General features: G+C 45.7%; 1 protein-coding gene across 1 annotated transcript; it reads right to left on the bottom strand.

Moving 5' to 3' along the window:
* Positions 1–1551: 1551 nt before the first annotated feature.
* On the bottom strand, positions 1552–26551 carry LOC130483931 (meprin A subunit alpha-like). The gene is made up of 14 exons (XM_056856841.1): positions 26483–26551; positions 26368–26392; positions 26182–26229; positions 23236–23276; positions 23055–23130; positions 20615–20732; positions 18215–18390; positions 15772–15993; positions 14455–14601; positions 10879–11094; positions 8204–8677; positions 5087–5260; positions 3917–4112; positions 1552–1711 (listed from the first exon to the last, which is right to left on the bottom strand). The coding sequence occupies exons 1-14, from the start codon at positions 26549–26551 to the stop codon at positions 1552–1554; spliced, it is 2142 nt and encodes a 713-aa protein (XP_056712819.1).
* Positions 26552–27348: the final 797 nt, after the last annotated feature.

Raw genomic sequence — 27348 nt, 5'->3', positions numbered from 1 at the left:
AGAAAATTCTTCCTAACGTCTAGACGGAAACTCTTTTGATTTAATTTCAACCCGTTGGTTCTGCTCCGACCTTCTGGAACAACAGAAAACAACTCGGCCCCATCCTCTATATGACAGCCCTTCAAGTACTTGAAGATGGTTATCATATCACCTCTCAATCTTCTCCTCTTCAGGCTAAACATACCCAGCTCCTTCAACTTTTCCTCATAGGGTTTGGTCTCCAGACCCCTCACCATCTTTGTTGCCCTCCTCTGGACACGTTCCAGCTTGTCTACATCCTTCTTAAATTGTGGTGCCCAAAATTGAACACCAAGGTCTAACCAGAGCAGAGCAAAGAGTAAACTTTAAAACAGGAAGAACAGCATTTCTAAGCTCTAGCCACCAGTCCAATAAATTGCTTGTCAAAAAATAAAATCATTTTACACCGAAATCCCCAGATTGCCTTTGAGGTTCACTTCTGTATCATTCTGCACTGAAATGCCAAGGGCCTAGGGCATCCAAACACTCCACTCAGCCAAACTGAAAGCCTTTCTCCAACCTGAGCAGCCTTTCTCCAACGGAAGAGGCAGCTTTATTCATCATAGGAAGGCTTCAAGATGAGCAGAGCGGTTAGATACAGGCTGGTGAGTTCATGCTCACTTTTGAGCATGGTGAGTTCATGTTCACTTTTTGATAACCCCCCCACCCCACAATTTTGTAGTAGAAATATGGTGGAAAGTGTCGTCAAGTTGACCCTATACAGTTGAAAGCTGAAGCTAGAGGGTGAGAGATTCAAAACAGATAAAAGGAAGGATTTCTTCACACAGCATTGGTGAAACTGTGGATCTCCCTGCCACAGGATGTAGTGATGGCTGCCAGCTTGGAAGGCTTTAAGAGGGGAGTGGACATGTTTATGGAGAAGAGGGCTATCCGTGGTTACTAGTCAAAATGGATCAGAGGAGCATGCCTATTTTATAAGGTGCTGTGGAAAAGAGGCAGGATGCTGCTGCTGCAGTCGTCTTGTTTGTGGGCTTCCTAGAGGCACCTGGTGGGCCATTGTGTGAACAGACTGCTGGACCTGATGAGCCTTGGTCTGATCCATCATGGCTTTTCTTATGTTCTTAGTATTCAAAGCAAGAAACATTTAGCAGTGGTTTGCCATTGCCTGCCTCTATGTACCAACCCTGGTGGTTTCCCATCCAACTTTACTAACCAGCGCTGATCCTGCTTAGCTTCTGATGAGATCAGTCTAGCCTGGGCCATCCAGGACAGAGCAAGAGATGTTTATAGGTGGTTTGCCATTGCCTGTCCTGGCATAATGACCCTGGACTTTCTTGGTGGTCTCCCATCCAAATACCAACCAGGAACAACCCTGCTTAGCTTCCAAGATCTGACAAGATCAGGCTAGCCTGGACCATCCAGGCCAAGGCGTACTAGAAATAAATGCACAGTATTTGCCTGAGTTGAAAGGAAGGCTGATTGCTAGCAGTTTTTTACTCTGAAGGTATCAACAACAAAAATTGCAGTTACAACATGATTGCCAATAGTTACAATATCATCCCAAAACATGGCTCAGGTTGACTCAGTAAAGACATTTGACCCCTTAATTAGCATAGAAACAATAACGACAGTGAATATTATGGCTCCAGCGGCTATGGCAAGGACACTCCCATGAATATGCGCTGCTTCACATCTCTTGCCTGTGTAGAAGAAGATGTTGCTCATGGCACACCTGTGGACATAAACCAGGGAGAAAATCTAGCTTATTAGGTCTGTCTATTCCCCCCCCCCCCACTGTGACAGTCAACAGCAGTTTAAATAGAAAGGAATCTATATATCTAATTCTTAAATGTGCCCTCTGCCTAGGGCTGTTGGGAAAAAAAATTCGGTAAAGTTCGGCTTTGGCAAAATTCGGCCCTTTTAAATTCGGGCCGTGCCAAAGTCCAAACTCCCCCCACTTCGGATCTGTGAAATTCGGCGAGATCCAGAGTTTGGGGGAAAATTCGGGGGGGGGGGGAAGAGCCCCCTGAGCGCCTTCAGGGAAGGGGAACAGTGCGGGGGGGGGGGGACAGATCTGTGCCTAACAGCTGTTAGGCGCAGATCTGTTTAAAGGCCCCACCCCGCACACCTTCAGGGAAGCCCCCTGAAGGCTAGCGGGGGGGAGCCGAACCCCGAATTTTCCGAATTTATTGCTGAACACCCCGAAGTCAGGGAATTCAGCTCCCCCCATTTCCCGCCTTTTTAAAATTCGGTTCGTCCCGAACCGGGAATTGCCGAATCGGGGGACATTTGGTGGTTTTTTGGTTCGGAACGAACCGAATCGACAGCCCTACCTCTGCCTGCGGATACTTACATCTGCAGATAAGGGGGGGGGGGTTAAATCCCGTACACCTACCGTTAGCGGCTGCCTCCAACCTCTGCCAGCCCAAAGGCAACTGCTCTGGACCGGTGGGGACACCAGCAGCCGCTCGGGGCACAGCTCAGTTGGCAGGGGATGCTGGCAGCTGCCTGGCGACCAGGACTGTGTGTGTGTGGGGTGGGGTGGCTGCCTTGGCTGGCAAGCCCGGAGTGGGCTCTTCCACCGAGATCGGGAGTGGGGGAGTGGCTACTTTGGCAGGTGAGCCCGAAGTGGGCTCTCCTGCCGAGATCAGGAGTGGGGAGCAGCCTCGATGATCTCAGCAATAGGGGGGGATGGGATCCCCCCCCCATATGAGTTTCATGGGCCCTCACTTGTTTCTCCTAAAGTTATCAAGCACCTCTATAAAGATGATCTGGAGATGTAGTGTGCCAGTCTCCAAGCGGGGCCTGGCGGTCTCCTGGAATTACATCTGATCTCCTGATTACAAAAATCAGTTCCCCTGGAGAAAACAGCTGCTTTGGAGGGTGGACTCTATGGCATTATATGCTACTGGGGTCCCTCCCCTCCCCAAGCCCTGCCCTTCTCAGGTTCCATCCCCCAAATCTCCAGGAATTTCCAAACTTGGAACTGGCAACCCTAGATGATTACATTAAAGTGAGCTGAAAAGAAAGGCCTGATATTCTGTTCTTTATGCCATGTCCAGAACTAGGGTTGCCAGGTCCCTCTTCGCCACTGGCGGGAGGTTTTTGGGTCAGAGCCTAAGGAGGGCAGGGTTTGAGGAGGGGACTACAATGCCATAGAGTCAAATGGCCAAACCGGCCGTTTTCTCCAGGTGAACTGATCTCTATTGGCTGGAGATCAGTTGTAATAGCAAGAGATCTCCAGGTACCTGGAGGTTGGCAACCCTACCCAGAACAGCACATAATACTGTCTCTGCAATGATGTGTTTACTTCCTCATTAGGGTTGCCAACTTCCAGGTGATCGTAAAAAGTCTAACACAGTAACAACTCCAATGGTTATCAAAGATGGACTAAACATATATTGTGCAAGAAGTCAAGTATAAACCATGATGTGCCACATCACATACAACTACATATACACGCACAAAAAGTTACCCATGCCCAAAAAGTTGGTCACTCTCTAGGAGTGTCATGCATACAAAAAGTCTCTAGAACGATGCAGTTTTCCCATGCGTATAACTTGTTTTCTGTTCCTTTCCAGGTCTGAAACATCGGTAAGTGTATATCTTTTTGTATCAGCTGAAGCTTTTCCAAAAAGAAGAAGGAGACGGTTATTTCAGATGTCTTTCAACCTCCAGGTGATGGCTGGAGATCTCCAGCTATTACAGCTGATCTCCAGGCTACATAAATAAGTTTCCCTGGAGAAAATGGCCGCTCTGGCCATTGGACTCCATGGCATTGAAGTCCCTCCCCTCCCCTCTCCAAACCCTACCCACCTGAGGCTCCACCCCCAAAATCTCCAGGAAATTCCCAACCCAGAGCCGGCCACCCTATTCCTCATCATTCGATCCAACACAACCAGAACACATAAATGAAAGCAAAAAGACGCTGGGATACCTGCAGCTTGCGCTCCCTCTATCATTGGAACAGATGCCGTCGTTTTGACAAGGGTTTGGGTCACACGGTTCGCTCAGGTCAGTTGCCAAGACTTCCAGTGGGGCCAGTCTTTTCCTCCGAGCCGGAGGGAGGTCATGAGACAGGTGCCAGGAGGTTCTCAGAACGGAATGTGCACTGTTCTTGAGATAGGTTAAATCTTGTCCAAAGAGAGAAAGGGGCCGGGAGGGATAAACGTGGTAGACATCTTCAACCGAAAAGGACATGAATGCTAGGGTCCACATTGTTCTGTTTATTTAATATTACACAGAGCAAAACCGAAAAGGGGGAAAAAAGAGCATGGATGGATAAAATTAAATGGAAATTGGCATGGTTCTGTGCCAGTGGTAGAGCCTCTGCTTGGCATGCAGAAGGTCCCAGGTTCAATCCCCGGCATCTCCAGTTAAAGGGACTAGGCAAGTAGGTGATGTGAAAGACCCCTGCCTGAGACCCCGGAGAGCAGCTGCCTGTCTGAGTAGACAATACTGACTTGGATGGACCAAGGGTCTGGTTCAGTATAAGGCAGCTTCATGTGTTCATGTGTTCAATGCTGATTGAAATTAAATGTCTGTATTGCATTAAGAAGAGGAAATTATTTCTAAACACAATTGTAACCCCTCCACACACACTTCTTTTGTAGAGAAACTACTATTGTTCATAGAGTTCCCAGGTCCCTCTTTATCACCAGTGGGAGATTTTGGGGATGGAGCCTGAGGAGGGGGGGGTTGGGGAAGGGAGGGACTTCATAGAGTCCAATGTCCAAAGCAGCCATTTTCTCCAAGGGAACTGATCTAAGTCGGCTGGAGATCAGTTGTAATTGCAGGAGATCTCCAGCTACTACCTGGAGGTTGGCAACCCCAATTACTCAATGGGGCAAAAGGAACAATTAGGACACCTAGTCAATCTAATAAGAACATTAATGTCGCCCTGCTGGATCAGACCGGTGATGAATCTAGTCCAGCATCCTCTACCACACAGTATATATCATTAATTTGTTATTGCTTTTAGGCATTTTTATGTTTTCTTTGTTGTTGCGCCCTCTGGAGATAGGGAGGATACAAATGCTATCAAATAAAATTAAAATAAATAAAACCAAAAGAAAACCAATTTTATAAAAAGATGAGACTTTCATACCTTCAAAGTCTACGAAGATAATAAGGGCGTCATTTTTCAAATAATTCCTTCGTCTCAACTGTTCATGCGAAGCAAATTTTCTCCATCCCCAGTCTTCACTCCTGCTACAATTGCATACAGGATCAAATTTTCCAAGAACAGAGGGATTTCCCCACCTGGAAGTATTATTTTTTCCTGCAAAATATCACAGATGATGTAACAGGGATGTGCTCTAAGAATACTCCACAAAAGTATATGGGGAGGGGCTGTGGCTCGGCAGTAGAGAATCTGCTTGGCACGCAGAAGGTCCCGGGTTCAATCCCCAGCATTTCCAGTTAAAGGGACTAGGCAAGTAGGTGATGTGAATAGACCCCTGCCTGAGACCCTGCAGAGCCGCTGCCGGCCTGAGTAGACAATACTGACTTTGATGGACCAAGGGTCTGATGCAGTATAAGGCAGCTTCATGTGTGTCCATGAAGTCTCTTCACGTAATATTCTGGATTGCAGTAACAGTGAGCGAAACGCATCCCACCTGACCTCATTCCATTAAAGAAATATACAGTTGGCAATCTGAACTGAGATTGTCTCCACTGACCTTTGGGAGTTCAGATCAACTAAGAGGAGAGGAGTGCCTTTTCAACTGTGTCTAGTATATTTGTATTGGTTGGTTTAGCCAAGCAGGGTGGAGTCACTGAAAGGCTGAACTACATGTTACACTGTTTATGAGTCTGCCTCAGGTCCTGTCAAAGCAGACATGTGCTGGGAGTTCCATGTGGAAACTTAATTTTTAGGTGTGTGAGAGAGCTCAATTTGGGACAATGGTATGTAGTGGGAAGGGATTAAACCCATTCTCTCCTGGACAGTTTTTTGCCCTGCCCTGTTGGGGACACTTGCCCGGTCAGAGAAACTTACATGTAGCCCATCAGTGCATGTAAGTTTCCCCCATGGGGAAAACAGGGGTTCACTGGGGCTTGTTCAGGTGGAAGGCTATGCCCTCACTCCTGCACAGCATGGTCCCAGTTCAAATCAGGTGCACAGACTTGAGGACTGAGGAGAGCGACAAGGATGATCAGGGGCCTGGAGACCAAGCCCTATGAGGAAAGGCTGAGGGAGTTGGGAATGTTTAGTCTGGAGAAGAGGAGGTTGAGAGGGGACATGATTGCTCTCTTTAAGTATTTGAAGGGCTGTCACTTAGAGGATGGCAGGGAGCTTTTCCTGTGGGCAGCAGAGGATAAGGACTCACAATAATGGGTTTAAATTGTGTGAGGAAAGGTACTGGCTGGATATTAGGGAAAAAATTTACAGTAAGAGTTTTACAGTAAGAATCAGCTCCCTAGGGAGGCGGTGAGCTCCCCCTCACTGGCAGTCTTTAAGCAGAGGCTGGACAAACACTTGTCAGGGATGCTCTAGGCTGATCCTGCATTGAGCAGGCGGTTGGACTAGATGGCCTGTAGGGCCCCCTCCAGCTCTATCATTCTATGATTCAACTTCAGTTTGGAACTCACAGCGCATAGCTGGTTTCACAGGACACAGAGTGCAGCCATAAACAGTGAGAGCCAGCGTGGCGTAGTGGTTCAGAGCAGCAAACTCTAATCTGGAGAACCAGATCTGTTTCCTCACTCCTACACATGAAGCCTGCTGGGTGGCCTTGGGCCACTCACAGTTCTCTCAGAACTCTCTCAGCCCCACCTACCTCACAAGGTGTCTATTGTGGGGAGAGGAAGGAAAGGCAATTGTAAGCTACTCTGAGACTCCTAAAAGGTAGAGAAAAGCAAGGTATAAAAACCAACTTCTTCTTCTAATATGCTGTTAGGTTTTTAGCAGAGAACTAGCTAGGAAGGGAGACAGCAAGAGATGTTCAGAGGTGGTTGGCCATTGTCTCCCTCTGCAAAGTGACCCTGGTGCTCCTTGATGGTCTGCCATCAAAGTACTATTCATGGCTGACTCTGATTTGCTTCTAAGGTGTAATGAGATGATGCTAGCCCAGGCCATCCAAGTCAGGAAAAGGTTGCCTGCTAATTTCTGGACTCAGCTGAAGTACTGCTTTTGCTCTTTAAATTCCTAAAGGAGTCTCCACCCAGCCCAGGTATCTTTTAAGATAATAGGCTCTGTGGCAAAGGCATCTGAATTTTGGTGGGCATTGCAGTGCCTTCTCGATTGAGTAATACTTTGCCAGTGTACTGTACATCAAGTTTTTAGAAGAAGGCAGGGTTAAGGAACTTCATATTTGATTTATTAGTTAGTCTTTATCTGCCAATAACCTTTTCTTTATTAAAGCAGGCCTATGTTCTTCTGGAAAAGACAATAATGCTAGGAAAAGTTGAAGGTAGCAGGAAAAGAGAAAGACCCAACAAGAGTCATAAGACCATAAGAACATAAGAAAAGCCATGCTGGATCAGACCAAAGCTCATCATGTCCAGCAGTCTGTTCACACAGTGGCCAACCAGGTGCTTCTAGAAAGCCCACAAACAAGGCGACTGCAGCAGCATTGTCCTGCCTGTGTTCCACAGCACCTAATATAATAGGCATGTTCCTCTGATCCTGGAGAGAATAGGTATGCAGCATGACTAGTATCCTTTTTTACTCCATGAACATGCCATTCCCCTCTTAAAGCCTTCCAGGTTGGCAGCCATCATCACATCCTGGTCTATAAAGGAAGCCACGGCCCTCAGTTTGCAAGACCTGAGCAAGGCTGTTAAAGGTAGGATGTTTTGGAGGACATTGATTCATAGGGTCACCATGAGCAGGAAGCAACTTGACGGCACTTAGCACACACACATGTTCTTCTATAAGGGGTGGATTTGGATCAAACTGTTATTGGTAGAGTTTGAAATTCTTGTGTTTTTAAAAACTTTTAAAACCTGTTAGGAAACAATTTGATTGGAAGGTGGGGTGTAAATCGAATGGATAGAGGGATCAGGGAACATTAGACACTGCTTTTCTTCTCACCTAGAGACACCGGCCCATTGTGGACCCCTGGCATCTTCTGTGTATTCGATCCTGAGGTCGGCTTGCATTGTGCACTTCAGCTGCTCAGGAGGGAAAATGTGTGATCATCCCCACTCACAGAAAGAAGTGCTTATCTTACCTCGTTTCGGCTCTTGCTTACTCTGTCATTTACGCTCAGAGACTACGTACCTTTCATAACCTGCGTTTCATCTGTTGTGAAGCTCCTTTCGATGGACAGCCGCTTCTTCACATCAGCATCTTGGTCCAGCACAGTGATGGTAGCCTGTCTGTTTAGAGCCGGCCATTCAAGGACACCGTCGTTCTCTCCACTGGTCAAGTGAAGAGAAATGCCGATGTAGTTTTCAGAGTCAGAACCACCCAAGGCTCGGGGAATTAGACTTACACAGTAGCCATAACCTTCGGGGCTATAAAAACGGGGGCTCGTCATGCTGTACCCCAAAGCAGCGGTGCCAAGGAGATGAGAGACGTTATCTACATGCCACACAGCATTCGGGCACCGAGTTTCACTGAGAGTGATGTCATCGATGAGAATTCCTCCAGATGAGTGATTGGAGACACCGTTTCGCCCTTGGAAGAGATACCGGAACTTTTCTTGAACTTTTAGGGGCACATGGGCAATTTTCCAGTTCTTGTCACTTTCTCCTACAAAAGGTGGATACCGTGATTCATACAAGTGGACATTATTAGCCTTTTCCAGACATTCGATATTACTGAACAGAGAAGGGGTCCAGTAGCAGAACATCTGTTGTGCATACAGATGATCCCAGGTTCAATCCCTGGTATTTCCGTGTTAGAAGACTCCGGTAGTAGTAGAGGGGCTGGCCCTCAGAGGCCAAAGATCTAAGGCAGGGGTCCATAACATGGTACCTGTGGGTTCCATAGTGTCTGCAGACAGCTTTCTTGGAGTCCACCAAATGCTTTTAGAAGCCAGGTGGGGACTTTGCCCAGCACGGCTTCTGATTAGGGTTGTGCATATTGATAAACCCGATCCGAAAATAAACCTGAAAATAGCCATTTCGGCAATTTTTGGGCTTCAAGTTTACCGAACGCCAGAACCTGGGGATCTCCCCAAAGCCAAATAGGCAATTCCTGAAAAAGCCGAATAAATATTCAGCTTTTTCAGGTTCAGCTATTCACCTTTGCTCAGAGGCATGGTTCTGTGCTTTCTCCCATTTGTCTATCTTTTCTTTGAGTCTTTTGAGGCAGGGATTGTGTAATTGGAGCCAACTTGGTCTGACCAACCATCCAACCACACAACCATCCATCCATCACCATTCAGTGGGATAATTTGGATAAAGCATAAGGGTTGTTTAAAAGACAGGCTCACCAGACCCGTCCTGAGGGATATACCCTCCAATTAAAAAGAACCAGGTTCAACAGCTGCTGACACCACCAGGCTTCCTAAGGAGACTCCCTCACCCATGCAGATGAGCAATCTCCTTCAGACAGCCCCCATGGTCGAGACTTCGGCTGGCTCCGATATCACCACCACCACCCTGAAAACCTGCTGTCAAACTGAAGGTCGCCCCAAATAGAGGCTTTGTTTTCCTGCACCGTGACCATCTCTTGAAACCAGATTTTTGATGACCACAATAAAGGACCATTCACAGGATGTCATTTGCCACCAAAAGAAATGTTTTCTGTGCCTTATTTTTCTTGTATTTAAGCCTTTCCCCTCAGTTTGGAAGCTAATTTGCAGGGACATCATGCTATGCGCCCCAGATACGAATGGAGCCCCCAGACTTTGAGGTGCCAGCCTGGCTATCGGCTCTTTCCACCAGTCCTCGGCAATGCTGAATTTCTGAATCTAAAAAACGATGGACAGCTTGGCTCACAAGTGCCTGGAGGATGGGGATGAACCCTTTGCAAGCCCATAAAATTGGGCCACCTGTCCCAAAGTTAATCAAACGTCAGCGACCATCCAAGGAGAGTCACTTGCAGCCACGTTGCAAATTTGGAGACTCTACCTCCAAAATACTCTCACAGGAGCTTCAGAAAAAAATCCCCATAGACTATAATGGACCTGGATTTTTCAGTAAACCCAGAAACAAGCCAAATACTGAAATTTACCAGTATGGGTATTTGGCTTATTCCAGGTTTACCGAAAAAATCAGGCCGAATAAACCCAACCCTGAAATTTACTGATTTGTTTTGTTTCTGTTTTTTGCACAACCCTACTGATTTGCCATTGGCAATTTGATTGGCTGTTCAGCTTTTTAAACATGTTTCTTTGGCAGCAGCTGCTACCACAGTACAAAGATCTTCACTGTGTAACTCAAGTAAAGCTTGGTATCCGTTTTATGGCTGGCTGTGCCTCCTATGGCAGCCATTTTGTTGCTGCACCCGCCAAACGGTGCCAGAATTCCAAAGGTGCCCACAGGCTCAAAAATGTTGGGGATAGAGTTGCCAGATACCAGATAATGGCAGGCAATTGCCTGCCAATTAAGGGGGTTGCCCGCCACCCCTCAGCTGACCAGCAGGCAAAAGCAGGCCAGCTGAAGGGAAGGTGATTAACATAACTTCCAGGGTAAACCTGGAAGTGATATTATTGTGCCATTCACCCCATCCCCATCCCCACAACAATGAAGCCCCGGCCCGTGGAAAGGGGGAACCTGGCAACACTCGTTGGGGATCCCTGGCCTAAGACATATTTTCTGCATTTTCCCCCTGCAAGGAGGTTGGAGGTCTTTCACTGGAGGAAAAAGCATCATGAGAGCAGCCCTAAATAATGAAAGCCTTCCTGTCAGTTAGAGGCTCAAATGATATAAAATCTTGCATTATTCCTAAACCTCTCTGTGTGTGAATCTGACAGAGATAGATTTCCAAGCCATTTTCAGAATAACCTTGAAGAGTCTGAACTTTAAACGGACTGCGAACGGTTCCGGAGCCATCGTCCTTCATTACCCAAATTACAAGCTTATCCTCAGGGCTTCCTGTCATTTTAAAGAAGAACTGGAGACACTGCTGCGTCCTCCTTGGGTGCAGAATACGAGATTTCAAGACGGCTATTCCTCCGGCCTTCCCAAAGCTGGTGTTCAAGAACATGAAGTAGCCCCCATCTGCGGAGAAGATTGTGGACACCTTAATCGTAAATTAGTGCAACTGAAGTGACATCATATATAGGTTGTGCTGGTTTATGAGAAAATATGGGCTTGTACCCCTCTGCTTAGCCAAATTGGAAATCTGGCCTAGGGATGCCAGCCTCCAGGTCCCACCTGGGGACCTCCCAGAATTACAGCTCATCTCCAGACGACAGAGATCAGTCCCCCTGGAGAAAATGGATGATATGGAGGGTGAATTCTATGGCATTGTACCCCACTGAGGTCCCTGTCCTCCCCAGCCTCCATACCCAAATCTCCAGGAGTTTCCCAACCCGGATCTGGCAACCCTATCCCCCATCCCCCACCAGCGGCCAGGGGTAGGGTTGCCATTTCTGGTTGGGAATACCTGGAGATTTTAGGGGTGGAACCTGAGGAGGTGGGGTGTGAGGAGGGGAGAGACTTCAATGAGGTATAATGCCATGCAGTCCACCTTCCAAAGTGACCATTTTCTCCAGGTGAACTGATCTTTGTCAACCAGAGGTCAGTTATAATAGCAGATCTCCAGCTACCACCTGGAGATTAGCAACCCTAGCCAGGGGGGACCTGGCAACCCTATTCTGGTCCCAAGAGCCAGATTATGGAAGAAGATCAGATTGAGGCTCAGATCTGGCTGAGTGGAGTCATAAATGCAATCTCCTGTCTCATTGCTGTCCCCTTAATAATAAGGGGTTCTTGTTTTGACAACCGGAGAATATACGGGCGCAGTCCTCCTCCCAAAAGACTGCTCAGAACCATTGTTCTAGGAGAAGGAGGTAGAAATCTCAACAGAGCATTCTTAGGACAACTCCTAACATAGACATACAACATAAATCCTCTTCAATTGTCATGGAGAAAATGGGGACATACTGCAGCTTCTGCTGCTAACAAAAATACTTCCTACCCAGCCCATTAGAGAGCCAGCTTGGTGTAGTGGTTAAGAGTGGTGGACTCTAATCTGGGCAACCGGGTTCGATTCCCTGCTCCTCCACATGAGTGGTGGATTCTAATCTGGTGAACCGGGCTGGTTTCCCCGCTCCTCCTCATGAAGCCTGCTGGGTGACCTTGGGCCAGTCACAGCTCTCTCTGAACTCTCTCAGCCCACGCAGAGGCAGGCAATGGCAAACCACCTCTTGCCTTGAAAATCCTACAGGGGCGTCATAAATCAGCTGTGAATTGGCACATGCACACACACACAGAGGAGAAGAAGAAGAGTTGGTTTTTACATGCCAACTTTCTCTACCACTGAAGGGAGACTCAAACCAGCTTAGAATCACCTTCCCTCCCCCTCCCCACAACAGACACCCTGTGAGGTGAGTGAGGCTGAGAGAGCTGTGACTAGCCCAAGGTCACCCAGCTGGCTTCGTGCGTAGGAGTGGGGAAACAAATCCAGTTCACCAGATTAGCCCCCGACGCTCCTGTGGAGGAGTGGGGAATCAAACCCGGTTCTCCAGATCAGACTCCACTGCTCCAAACCACCGCTCTTAACCACTACACCATGTAGTGGTGAAGACGGAAGAAGAAGGAGGAGGAGGAGGAGGAGGAGGGTTGGTTTTTATATGCTGACTTTCTCTACCACTTAAGGAAGAATCAAACTGAATACAATCACCTTCCCTTCCTCTCCCCACAACAGACACCTTGTGTGGTAGGTGGGGCTGAGAGAGCTCTAAGAGAACTGTGACTTGCCCAAGGTCACCCATCTGGCTTCATGTGGAAGAGTGGGGAAACCAACCCAGTACACCAGATTAGCACCCGCAGCTCATGTGGAGGAGTGGGGAATCAAATCCGGTTCTCCAGATCAGAGTCCACCGCTCCAAACCACGCTGGCTCAGACACACAGACAGCCCATTCACTTCAGAAATCCTTATCAGTTCTATCAGCAATTTTCCTCTCCGGCAATTTCGCCTATATAATGTGCCATGATTCCTTTTTTTTTTAATTCGCATTCTATAGAAGTTATAACACATGGCCTTTGTCCTCTTACACCCCTGGCAGGGCCCACAGATCATAGTGGGTATTGCCGATAATAACATCTACGCTCAAGGATGAGACAAGGAACAACATGCACACAGATAATGAAACTAGGAATCAACAGACACAGCCTTTCCCTCCCTATCTATTGAATTAATCTTTCCATGAAATGATCTATTTTAAGCATCCACTGTGAGTTATTTGAAAAGGGTGGATAGGAGCAAAACGGTACTTTGGTCACAATGGTTATTGCCTTTCAGTCATTTGCGTGTGTTTTTTTAAAAAACAAAAACTTGTGCAAACCAAATAGTTGTAATTCAATAATTCTATATTATTTATTCAGTCAAGGGGAAGAAGTCTTTTGCAGTTTAGAATGCAATCCAATAAAGGAGTGCCTAAATGGTAATGTGGGGCATCATGAGGTTGGAGTAGGGTTGCCAACTCTGGGTTGGGAAATACCTGGAGATTGGGGGGGGCTGAGGAGGGGCCTGAGGAGAGTGGGGTTTGGGGAGAGGAGGGGCTTCAATGCCATTGAGTCCAGTGGCCAGAGCAGCCATTTTCTCCAGGGGAACTGATTTCTATCGCCTGGAGATCAGTTGTAATAGTGGGAGATCTCCAGCCACCACCTGGAGGTTAATACAAAACAATAACCCATACTGCAAATGGGGTTAAACCTTGTATTGGTTATAGTATACTGAGTCTACATGCTGATGATGATACAGTCAGCATGTAGGCTCAGTATACTATAACCAATACAAGGTTTAACCAATGCAAATCATCAACAAAATAATAGTACCACATAAGTCATTTACTGCTTATGTCAATCAATGTATTCAGGCATACAGTTAATGCCTGAATGTATTGATTGACATAAGCAGTAAATGATTTATGTGGTACTATTATTTTGTTGATGATTTGCATTGGTTAAATCTTGTATTGGTTATAGTATACTGAGCCTACATGCTGATCATTATTTAGAGTTACCATCTGGAGGTTGGCAACCCTAGGTTATTTATTTATTTATTTACTTACTTACTTACTTAGTCAAACTTATAACTCGCTCTACCCCAGCACGCCAGGCTCAGAGCGGTTCACATAATCTATGAAATATACAATACAATAATAAAATCAGATAAAACAATACATTCAAACAGCCCTAAACGGATTAAAATCACAAATTCTAATTCCTAATGGTGCTTGGAATTGCAATATATGGCCACAGTGTGGCCTGCAGGTAGTTGTTATTCGGCAGCGGCGGGAAGGATAGGGAGGCCAGCATTTATAGGACAACCCTGCTCCCAGGAGGTTTGTTATATTGTCACACCAGAGTGTGACAGAACGTCAGGAACTGGCTTTCGGGACTGAAGTTACCTTTACACTTTCCGTTGAATGAATGGTTGTGATCTTTAAAGTTGCTTTTTTCGTGAACCCAGTTGGTGTTCTCTATCGTGTCCTGAACCAGGCCACAAATATCAGCTGACTCAAAATCGCATTGGTCCAAAAGCGTAAGCGGGCTGGCTGGGATGGAGGGGGAAAAGAGTGGAAAATAAGAAGAAGGAATGCAACAGAGTGTACAGCAATGCTGCTGTCACACGGTGGCCACAGATCAGGATGTCCCCACACTGATTCTTACCTAGGGTTGCCAACCTCCAGGTACTAGTTGGAGATCGTCTGCTATTACAACTGATCTCCAGGCGATAGATCAGTTCACCTGGATAAAATGGCCACTTTGGCAATCGGACTCTATGGCATTGAAGTCCCTCCCCAAACCCCACCTTCCTGATGCTCCGCCCCAAAATCCTCCCGCCGGTGGTGAAGAGGGACATAGCAGCCCTATTCTCACCTCAGCTAGGAACTGACTAGGAGGCCTACCTCAAGCTCCTGCCGCAGGCTCAGTCCCACCTCCTGCAACACGAGGATAACAATGCTCACCTACCTAGGGAGGTCTAAGACTAGGACAAGGAAGACCGAGGTTCAAATTCAACTGGGTGACTTGGGGCTAGTCACTCTCTCCACCTAACCTACCTCAGACGTTATGGTAACAAAAGATATGAAAACTACATACACTATTCTGAGGAAGGAAGGGACAGATGATGAATGCTTGGCACTATCCAAATGGTGATGGAAAGTGCCATCAAGTTGCAGCTGGCTTATGGCAATCCCTGGTGGTTTTTTCAAGGCAAGAGGTGTTCAGAGGTGGTTTGCCATTGCCAGCCTCTGTGTAGCAACCTTGGACTTACTTGGTGGTCTCCCATCCAAGTACTAAACAGGACTGACCCTGTTTAGCTTCCAGGATCTGACAAGATTGGGCTAGCCTGGGCCATCCAGGTCAAGGCAAGAGCTAAACAGAGGTGGTTTGCCATTGCCTGCCTCTATGTAGCAACACTGGACTTACTTGGTGGGTTCCCATCCAAGTACTAACCAGGGCCAATCCTGCTTCACTTCTGAGACCTCGTGAGATCAGTCTAGCCTGGGCCATCCAAGTCGGGGATGCAAATGCTAACTCTTAAACAGGAATAGATGAAACAGAAGCGCCTCCCTCATTTGTGTGTGTGTGCCGTCAAGTCGCTTCCGACTCATGGCGACCGTATGAATCAATGTCCTCCAGAGTGTCCTATCTTTATTCAGAAAGAGAGCTATTTGTGCCTGGACTGCAAATTCAAGGTCACCGTCTCAGAATGGACTTACTGCAGTTATACATCCGATTGAGTCGTTTGAGATCCGTGCTGCTGAAATCCAGACGTTGACCAATAATGCCATTGAATTCAAGTATGTTGGCAGTAATTGTTGGTAAACTCGCATTTTTAGAAAATGAGAATGGACCATAGTGCATAATGGACTCATAATCATAGGGAGTGTTCAAGTCATTGAGAAGGTCGTAGCTGTATTTCTCGAAGTTGAATTTTTGATCTGTTGGAGAAATGAGGAGTTACTTCCTCTAGAAGTGTTTGCAATGCCTGCAAAGGGATTCTTCTCTGAGTCCTGCTTTACAAAGTTGATAATTTTGCATGCACACTCTGTATGAGAGACCAATACAGCCCAGGGTAGAACAACTTATAGGTATTCTACATAGAGGAATCTCTAATTCGAAATTATTTATACATCCTATACACATGCTTGGGCAGGTATAAAGTATTCTGTCAATATAGGGCCATACAATAGTTTAATACTTGTGTGTCCATTATATGAGTTTTTATTTGACCACTCCATGTAGACATTAGGAAGAATTTTCTAACAGTTAGAGCGGTTCCTCAGTGGAACAGGCTTCCTCGGGAGGTGGTGAGCACTCCTTCCCTGGAGGTTTTTAAGCAGAGGCTAGATGGCCATCTGTCAGCAATGCTGATTCTACGACCTTAAACAGATGATGAGAGGGAGGGCACCTTGGCTATCTTCTGGGCATGGAGTAGGGGTCACTGGGGGTGTGGGAGGGAGGGAGTTGTGAATTTCCTGTATTGTGCAGGGGGTTGGACTAGATGACCCTGGTGGTCCCTTCCAACTCTATGATTCTATAAGGCCTGTAGGCCGAAACGTGTATGGTCTGTGTAATTCAGGTCTACCAACCTTATGAGTTGCCATTGTGCCTTGTTTTATAATTTCTAATATTTTTAACCAAGATATTAGGGCCTTAAAATAAAAATATTTTTCTATTATACAATTTTATCTTTTCCACCCAACCTTGGGTACCCAGTTTGTGGGTCAGGCTGCTTTATGGAATCCAGTGGCATTAATGGTGCAACTGATTGACCATATGAATGTATGAAGACTGAGACAACTGTGTATCTCATTAATGAACCGGACTTTCAACTGATCTTTGTATCCAATATTATCGTATTAATGTAGTAAGCAAAAGTACTAGAGCAAGATTCATTTGTGAAAACTTATGGAAATAATTCTTTATTGAACTTTAACAGTGTTACATTGGTACATTAGTACACTGGACCTTAGACCAATAGTGCTGGTTCTTCGCAGTACTTTCTTATTTCAGCACAAGGTGTACTTTGAGTGCCCGAACCTCCAGGTTCTACCTGGAGATCTCCTGCTATTACAACTGATCTCCAGTCCACCTGGAGAAAATGGCTGCTTTGGCAATTGGACTCTATGACACTGAAATCCCTCCCCTCCCCAAACCCTGCCCTCCTCAGGCTCTGCCCCAAAAACTCCCACCGGTGGTGAAGAGGGACCTGGCAACCCTAATGATCCTGCTTACAGTAGATTATCTTTTGTGGAGATTTGCCCACCTCCTTCTGTTGTTGTCTTCTGTCAGCAGATGAAGACCTTTTGTTTGTTTGTTTGTTTGTTTGTTTGTTTTTTGCACAACCCCCTCAATAACTATTATTGACCCTCCTCTCTGGCCTTAGTGGTGTGTGTTTATATGTTTTTATTGAATCATTTTATATATAATTTTAAATGCTGTTTTAATGTTCAACTGTTTTTAATGTTTTCATGTACCTCACCGTGGAGACCCTATTTGGGTGGAAAAGGAGCATTAAAATGTTTTATAGAAATTAAGACAAATGAATATTTGGAGAAGTCTTAACCCCCTTCTTGCCGTGATCCAAACTGGAGTCCTGTATGGCTGCCATTTAAAGTTTTTATAAAAATTAAAGTTAGAAAAAAAATGTTCAGGTCTCCTATTTGCTCTCTTGCTGGCGACTCAAAATGTGTGTGAATCAGGCCTTAGGAGTCCCTGTGGAATGGAAGTACTGGTTTTTTAAATCCTGTATTCAATACCAAAGAGAACAATAAATGTCTTTCAAATGAAATAATCAAATGACCAGTCTGTTCTTCAAAGGACCCATGTTTACAGAGGGGGGCAAAAATTAGGGTTGCCAACCTCCAGGTGGTGGCTGGAGATCTCCCTCTATTAAAACTGATCTCCAGCCGATAGAGATCATTTCCCCTGGAGAAAATGGCTGCTTTGGCAATTGGACTCTATGGCATTGAAGCCCCTCCCCTCCCCAAACCCCGCCCTCCTCAGGCTCCGCCCCCAACATCTCCAGGTATTTCCCAACCCAGAGCTGGCAACCCTATTAAAAGTTGGATATGCAAGGATTTCATCTTCCTTCAACAGAAGCAGCAAGGTGGCTGCAGCTTCTCTATTCTGAATCACTTAATGAGATAGAAAACCAACCTGGATTGATGTGATCCCACCAGATTTTAACATAATCATCTCGGTCTGTCCTTGCCTGTTCATGATAGAATCCCAGAGCATGTAAGATTTCATGTGTCACAATGCCTTTGTGATCACATCTGTCACCAACAGAAAGATTTTGGCCTATCTTCATATTGCCCAGGGAGGACCAGCACCTGAGAATCAGAAGCACAACGAAGGGGTTCCTCAGTGGAACAAACTTTCTAACAGTTAGAGTGGTTCCTCAGTGGAACAGGCTTCCTCGGGAGGTGGTAAGATCCCCTTCCCTGGAGGTTTTAAGCAGAGGCTAGATGGCCATCTGTCAGCAATACTGATTCTATGACCTTGGGCAGTTCATGGGAAGGAGGGCATCTTGGCCATCTTCTGGGCATGGAGTAGGCGTCATGGGGTGTGTGGGGGAGGTAGTTGTGAGTTTCCTGCATTGAGCAAGGGGTTGTACTAGATGACCCTGGTGGTCCCTTCCTACTCTATGATTCTATGGGGCTTAATTGATATATAACTGTTTTCAGTTCATCCATATTCACGAGATGGATTAACTAGCAACAACAACAATGGTGGTCCCCAGCATAGTTAGGGTTGCCAACTGCCAGGTATTAGCTGGAGATCTCCCGCTATTTCAGCTGCTCTCCAGCCGATAGAGATCAGTTCACCTGGAGAAAAACAGCCGCTTTGGCAATTGGACTCTATGGCATTGAAGCCCCTCCCCAAACCACACCCTCCTCAGGCTCCACCCCCAAAATATTCTGCCGGTGGCAAAGAGGGCTCTGGCAACCCTAAACATGGTGCCCACAGGTACTATGGCACCTGCTGACACCTTTTCTGATGCGCACTATGTGTTTTAAGAAAGCAAGTGGGGCCATTTGGGGCTCTTACCCATAGGGTTGCCAGGTCCCTCTTTGCCGTCGGCCAGAGGTTTTGGGGTCGCGGGTCGGAGCCTGAGGAGGGTGGGGTTTGGGAGGGGAGGGATTTCGATGCCATAGAGTCCAATTGCCAAAGTGGCCATTTTCTCCAGGTGAACTGATCACTATCGGCTGGAGATCAGTTGTAATAGCAGGAGATCTCCATTTGTGTACCTTGGCTCTGTGCATTTGTGTACCTTTTACCCGTGCTAATTTCCAAACCATATGGTATAGGCACGGGAGTGCTTTTGTTTTGTCGAAGGCTTTCACGGTCAGAGTTCATTGGTTCTTGTAGGTTATCCGGGCTGTGTAACCGTGGTCTTGGAATTTTCTTTCCAGGAAAGAAAATTCCAAGACCACGGTTACACAGCCCGGATAACCTACAAGAACCAATGCTTTTGTTTTGTTTATATTGATATCCAGAGGTTGGCAACCCTACTTACCCAGCAGGGCATCTTATTGGCCTCTGGGGATCTGATTGGCTGTGCAGAAAATTTGGTTGTTCCAGTGGCAGCTGCCACCAGCGTGTTTTATTTTTCTCTCTCGGGTTGCCAAACTCCAAGTGACACCTGGAGATAGCCACCTATTACCATTGGTCTCCAGATGACCAAGATTCATTCCCCTGGAGAAAATGGCTGAACTGGAGGGCGGACTCTATGGCATTATACCCTGCTGAGGTCCCCCCCTTCCAGGGTTGCCAGCTTTGGGTTTGGAAATACTTGGAGATTTTGGGGGGTAGAACCTGAGGAGGGGTGAGTTTGGGGAGGGACTTCAATGGGGCATAATGCTATAGAATCCACCTTCCAAAGCGGCCATTTTCTCCAGGCCAACTGGTCTGTGTAGCCTGGAGATCAGTTCTAATAACAGGAGATTTCCAGCTGCCGTCTGGAGGTTGGTAACCCTACTCCCCTCCCCAAACACTGCTCTTCCCAGGCTCCATTCCCAAAATCTCCAGGTATTTCCCAACCCAAAGTTTACAACCCCAACTGTCTGCCTCCTGATGGAGTCTCGGGGGAAGAACCTGCAGGAGGGTTTGTACAACGGCTGCCGGAGTTGTTGTAGTTTGGGGGGGAAAGATGGTCCAATCACTCCGTCTTCAGCATTCTTATCAGAAAAAAAACAGAGCTTGGATCCACTAAAAATTCTCACTGAGGGAAGGGATCTTTTAGAACAGAGTATAACTTTGGTTCTAGTAGGTTATCCGGGTTGTATAACTTTCTCATTTCTCCCCTTGTGCTACAAGGAGTATAACTACAAGAGTATCACTTTCTCATTTCTCCCCTTGTGCTACAGCCCAAAATGCCCCCCATGCAACTCCTACACAGTCTGCCCAAGAACAACATGGGGGCCGGGGAGATAAAATTGGCCCCGTCCACTTCTGTCCACAGAAATCCTCCACTGGATCCAACATACCTCATCCAAATATTTCGAAAAGATGGCTTCATTCTATAGATTGACTCATAGGGGGTCTTTTACTTACCCTTTAGACTTTTGAAATGTTATAAATGACTTCTCTCCTTCATAAGGTTTAAATTGCACACATGACTTCAAGCTGAATCCTTCAAATGCTTTAAGGATCACCCCTTTGGCATTTAGATCTAAGAATATAATTCAGAACAATTATTTTTAGCAGTCACCCTCTTCCACTGGAGGAATGCTCCTCGAGCCAGAGGAAGGCTTCTAACATGACTCAGCACAGTGGTCAGACACATTCCAGTGTCCCTACGTTGGGTATGTGTGAGGCAAGCCTTTAACACTATTATTGTGGGAATTGCTTAAGCTGCCAATTGCAGGCTTCACCCCCGTCTCCCAAGTCTCTAGGAGTTCAGTTAAGAACATAAGAACATAAGAAAAGCCCTGCTGGATCAGACCAAGGCCCATCAAGTCCAGCAGTCTGTTTGCACAATGGCCAACCAGGTGCCTCTAGGAAGCCCACAAACAAGACAACTGTAGCAGCATTTTCCTGCCTGCGTTTCACAGCACCTAATACAATAGGTGTGCTCCTCGGATCGTGGAGAGAATAGGTATGCATCATGTCTAGCATCCATTTTGACTAGTAGCCACGGATAGCCCTCTCCTTAGGCTTACCAGGGCCCACAGCTCCATCGGCGGGAGCTTTTCTTCAGCACGCGACGCGCCCGCATGCCTGGCGTGATACACTTGCTCCTATGTCACTTCTGGGTTTACTCGGAAGCAACATGAACACTCTATGAATTGCTGCCGAAACTCTATGGTTTCCATGCTGCCGAAACTCTATGGTAAATCTGGAAGTGACGTGGGCATGCATGAGTTGCCCTCCGGCCCTCAGGTGGTCGGTGGGCAGCCCGGTTGATTGGTGGGATTTTACCCGCCACCACCGGGTACTTGGCAACCCTACCACTCGTCCATGAACATGTCCGCTCCCCTCTTAAAGCCTTCCAAGTTGGCAGCCATCCCCACATCCTGGGGCAGGGAGTTCCACAATTCAACTACGCGTTGTGTGAAGAAATCAGATTTATCAGTTTTGAATCTCTCACCCTCCAGCTTCAGCAGATGACCCCGCTTTCTGGTATTATGAGAGGGAGAAAAGCTTCTCCTGGTCCTCTCTCCACAACATGCATAATTTTATAGACCTCTATCATAAAAGTTGGCACAAGGTCCAGGGTTCACGAGTGACATGAAATGCTATATGTTGGGTTGGTTTCAGACAATTGCAAATAGAGTTTCAGTGATACCAGAAGGGTCTTTCCACCCACATGCAGGCCTTTCCACATTTTGACTACCACTCATAATGTTTGGGGAGGTTCTGGAGAGGATTGAGATGTGCTGTAAGGGCTGCAGGGAGAATCAGTAGAAACTGGGACTCCACCCACACCCCAAGGCAAGAAGGCAAATGGAAGTTCTGCAAGCTTGCTGACAGTCCCAATGGCGATCCTTGCTCTGCCCTCACCTGGATGGCTCAGGCTAGCTCTATCTCATCAAATCCTAGAAGCTAAGCAGGATCAGCCCTGGTTAGTACTTGGATGGGTGACCACCAAGGAAGTCCACCAAGGGTTGCTACACAGAAGCAGACAATGGCAAACCACCTCTGTTTGTCTCTTGCCTTGCAATCCCTACAGGATCTCATTGTTATGAGGATGCATTTCAGGCTGTTACCTGCCCAGGGCTTTGAAACTAAACAACCTGAAATGCATCCTCATAACAATGTCCCTATTATTTCCATTTTGCAGGTGGCAACCTTAGGGTAAAAGATAACTCTGGGCCTAAATCCAGTCCTTCATCCTGTTGGCTCTGATATCCCTTGGATCCCAAAGGTTCAAATGCCTGCAATCCTTATCCTTTGCATTCTGGGACAGTTCTTCTGTATCACTTTGCTCAATGGGACTATTCAGAGCAAGGAATGGTGGAAAGTGCCATCAAGTCGCAGCCGACTTATGGTGATCATGTAGGGTTTTCAAGGCAAGTGACAAACAGAGGTGGTTTGCCATTGTCTGCCTCTGCATAGCAACCCTGGACTTCCGTGGTGGTCTCCCAACCAAATACAAACCAGGGCCAATCCTACTTAGCTTCCAAGATTTGATGAAATCAAGCTAGCCTGAGCCGTCCAGGTCAGGGCGGAGCAAGTATAGCCATTGGTACTGTCAGCAAATATGCACAACTTCCATTTGTTAATTTCCAGTGCATGCATAGGTGAAGCCCCATTGAATTGAATGGGAGTTGTGGGAAGGCACTGCTTCTCCTCTTCATTTAATACAATGGCGTTTACACAGAAGAAGCTCCTGAGTGATCTCAAACATCAGAGCTTCTGGTTCCTAGCTCCCTTCTCTTCCTTAAAATTCTAATACATTTCCTCATTCATAGATCCAAATGCTCTGCTGAAATCCCCCAAAAAGATCAGGTTTGACCTCAGTGGGACTGCAATGAAACCAGCTTCCTTTTACCGAGGTTGTTATGCAGGATGAACGGAATGGGAAGTTTCCATCGGAGCTCCTTGTTTCTTGACACACTACGTCTTTTCTGTGGGAAACGAGAACAGATTGAGATTAGAGCATTTATCCTTTGGAACACGAACAAGGTTTTGTTCATGATGAATAAAATGCATGAGGTTTGCAAAAGACTCACCGGCAGTAAAATATCTCCTTCAAAGAGGTTCAGCCCGGCAGCTGGAAAGAAAGCAATTGAGAAGGAAATGGTTTAAATCAAAATGCAAACAGAGAAGGGAGTTTAGGTCATTACATTACATTACATTTTTTCCCACTCTTCAAAGGTTCTGACAAAAAATACTTTGACAACATGACTCTGCCTTTAAAAAAAAAAAATCAGAAAACTAAAAGGTTCATAAATAATAATACCTTATTAATAAAGGAGAGAATATTCAGTTGTAAATAGTGTGGATATGTTCAAAATTATGCAGGGAATTACAGTGCAGGATATCGATGAAGTTAATTTAATCTAGCCTCTTCCTTTCAACAGGATTCTCAAACTCCCAGTAATCCAGATGGGTAATCCGCATAAAGCCATCCAAAATCAAATTCATGTTTGAGGAAGGTGGTGATTTTGCAAGGAGCAATTTCCTGTCCCCAATGATAACAGGGAACCCAAAGAGCAAACACAGATCTTGGTTCTGAAACAAGCGTTTGTCACTCGGATTGCATATAAACAGATCAGAATTGTCCCTGCAGGATTTATTTATTTACTTACAAAATGTAGACCCTGCTAGTTGACCTTCTAAGCATTCAAGGTGCTCTACCAAAAGTTAATATTAAAACAATAAATGTATTTAAAAACAACTGGAACATAAAATCAAAAACTATAACGACCAGAAACAGAAGACAACACTGTGCAGCAACAACCAAAAAATAAATAAATACAAAGGCCACACAGAACTTAAACCAATGGTCCCTCCAGTCCAGTATCCTGTTTCCTTTCAAACAGCAGCCAATCAAATGCTACAGGGTGGCTCATAAGCCACGCCCACTGGCAGTAGCCTTCCCCTGCTGACTGCCCCCCACCTAGGGTTGCCAGGACCCCCCTGGCCACCAGAGGGGAGGTTGGGTTGCCAGATCCGGGTTGGAAAACTCCTGGAGATTTGGGGATAGAGCCTGAGGACAGGGACCTCAGTGGGGTACAACTCAGGATGGCAACCCTTCCACTAGGCCAGACCAAGTGTGGTAAGTAGTGAGTCTCTGGTAGTTGCTGCCTGTCCAGTCCCTGGTGAGTCTTCCTCCATCAGGGGACCAGCCCCGTTGCAGGGCTGTTCTGGCCTCAAGTCCACCCGTTCCTCCACCGTGGCTTTGTTTTACAAAGGCTTGCAAGGCTCAGCAATATCTTTCTGGTTGCCTAGCAACATCCAAATTAGCAAGTGAGAGCTCAGTGGGCATTCTCTTCTTAAAGCTACAGTAGCCGTTTATAATTTTTTTGAGGAATTTTAATCCCCCAATGTGTTTTTTTAAGACTTCAGATTATTCTTCAACTCTGGGACTCCCTTCAGGTTTGTAGAGAAATCCTCCCTACCTGTCCCTAGCTCTATTAATTAAAAGCCTAGGTAAAAAGAAATATTTTGGCCTGGCACTTAAAAGAGTAACAAGGCACCAGAGAGCCTTAAGGGGAAAGGGATTCCACAGGTGTGGTGCCACCATTGAAAAAGCCCTGTCTCTGGTTGCTACCCACCTCACCTATGAAAGCAAGGGTATGAAGCACAAGGATTTTCAGGAAGATCTTTGTTGGCAGGCTGGACAACTTTTTTAAATCCGTCGAGAATATTGCTATTGATATCTAAGCAGATTTAAATTACTTTTTTTGGCCTTTCAACAGCATTTATCATTTGACACACAAAAAATGACAAATGCCGCTTTCAAAACCATTTCTAAACAGCAGAGACATTGTCAACCCCCCCTTTCTGACTATATATTACTCTTCCTGCACACTTGACACTGAGAGACACTGTCCTTCAGTGTTACTCCTCTGAAGATGCCTGCCACAGCTGCTGGCGAAACGTCAGGAAAGAAAATACCAAGACCACAGTCACACAGCCCGGATAACCTACAAGAACCAGCAGAGACATTGTAATGCAATTGGTTTCCTCCCTGGAATCTCGGAAGGAGCATCCTACTCACCCATTGCATGCATGAATGCACATCTCAGACATGTAAATCATGGACCATAAACTCACAATGTTCCAGCCACCTAAGATCAAAGGTGCCATATCAAAACCGCCCCTGAGCAAAATGCAAGATTGCTGGCAGGGACCGCAGCATGAGAATCCTGCTGGTTTCTTTGATCTTGATTTAATAACCAAGTGAACAATAAAGGGGGCAGTTAAGGATGGAACTACACATTAAATCGTTTATTATAGTTTTATTTTCCTGAAGGGTTTTTTAATACAGGATGCAGCTCTGGAGATCATGATTTAAAGGAGGAAAACAGTGCAGGAAGATAAAACCTAAACTCTTTTACCCTTTTTTTCTGGTATAAGTTATATCAAGATTGTGCTAAAATTCCTCTGCCTTGTCTTCCACAGTATTCTCAAAATTTTATTGGAATCATATCATCATTGAGTAGGGGATTGGATTGGGTGGCCCGTATGGCCCCTTCCAACTCTATATTTATGGTATTTTAGACCATTCGTAGAAAAAGCATTGAATTTATGGGATAAACCAAGAAAACGTTTGAGCTTTTTGTAGTCTCCGTTACAATCCTTTCCCATCTATAATCTTGATTTTAGTATTGCTATGCAATGGTTAAATTGGATTGACAAACATTCTCCAACTTTTATTACTGCTTTTTTTTCTGTAAGGTTTTTCAGTGTCATTGGAAAGATTGCCTTTGTTGTTAGCTGAGCAGGTTGAATAGAAAAATTTAAAAAGTCTTTTACCCTCACTATTTTTACTTCCCAAAAAAATCACTCACACCCAATTGCTTATTCAAATTGGGGGAATAAGCAATTTTTGCATTTTTAAAAAATTGATACATATCATGTATACATATCATGTAGTTTCATTCTAAAATCACCCCAGCATTAACTTTCTCAAAACACTGCATCTTTTGAAAATCCAAAGAGCAACGTACCTGCATTTATTTCTAGAATATCTGTTCCCTGTTCATCAGAATCAGCATCTAACCAATGAAAATAATAAAAAAAAGGATAAATGTTCAGCTTTCAGTCTGGGAGTTCAGGCCTTCTCTGCCAGACCTCAGCTCCCAAAGAATGAAAGACTTGAGAGTTTTCCCAGGATCATTTTGGTGAATCCTTACCATCTTCCAAAAATGAGTGCCCAACCTAAAAAGAGAGAAAAATCCGTCATGTGCTCATTGTGCCTGGCAAACACAGAAAGGAATGATAAGAGTAGCTAGGCTGAATGAAACTTACCGGAAATGAGAGGCAGTACGCAAAAAACAGCGTGAGGCTGAAGAGTTGGAAGACTGCCTTTGAAGACATGGCTGAAATGGCCGACATAAGCCTTGGAGTCTTTCACAGCCAATATACAATTGCTCTCAAGGGAAACAGCTGGAGTTTTTTTTTTCTTTTTTCTTTTGGTCCTGTGGGTGGTACCAAAATTACAAACAGTATGTTGTCATGCAATGGCGTGGACTGAAATTCAACTGCACAAACATCTAAGATTGCTGTGCTTCGCTGTTTGATGTTTCAGGACCACTTCCTGATGCACACATCCTCAAGAGGCAGAGAAAGATGTGGATTGCTGCCCATCACTTTGTGGCTCAAACTTCTAAAAATGAATGGATTGGAAAATCTGTTTTGGTGTCCTTTCTATTCTTCTCCTTCCACCTTAACTAATTTCTTCCTGGTCTCTCAAGATATTCATGAGTTTATTGTAAATTATCAGGTCCTTTTTTGGAGGCCAGAACTTAAGTATTACTTTTCATTTTGCAGCCAGCCAAAGCCACTGCTCATTTTCTTTCACTGTTTACTATTATTCATTATTTTGTAATCAGACCATTATAAAAATACAGAAGTAATAAGTGGTGTTAGCTGACTTCAAAAGGAAGAGTCACCCCCTAAGACAAATGATTTAGAACTGATTAATGGCAGCAACAGAACCAGCCAACTGGGAAAGGTCAGCCACTGAATAAGGAATCAAATAAAGGTTTCCCCAATCCAGCACTCTATAACCAATACTACACCATGTTGACTCTTTTTGATGACAAAAAAATCTCTCAAATTCGTAATACACTTACACTGGCAGTAGAAGTGGTCTGCTATGCCATCTGGGCTGT

This window comes from Euleptes europaea, chromosome 10 (assembly GCF_029931775.1).
Source record: "Euleptes europaea isolate rEulEur1 chromosome 10, rEulEur1.hap1, whole genome shotgun sequence".
In the NCBI taxonomy this organism is placed as follows: Eukaryota; Metazoa; Chordata; class Lepidosauria; order Squamata; family Sphaerodactylidae; genus Euleptes; species Euleptes europaea.
Note: the sequence above shows the minus strand (reverse complement) of the source record. Positions and strands in the feature narration are given on the sequence as shown.

Excerpts from the sequence above, each read along its gene's own strand:
- LOC130483931 (XM_056856841.1), bottom strand. The coding sequence starts at position 26,551 with ATGTCTTCAAAGGCAGTCTTCCAACTCTTCAGCCTCACGCTGTTTTTT. Across the intron at positions 26,393-26,482 it reads CGTACTGCCTCTCATTTCCG|GTTGGGCACTCATTTTTGGA; the intron begins GTAAGTTTCATT and ends CTCTCTTTTTAG. Across the intron at positions 23,131-23,235 it reads AAGGAGATATTTTACTGCCG|AAAAGACGTAGTGTGTCAAG; the intron begins GTGAGTCTTTTG and ends CGTTTCCCACAG.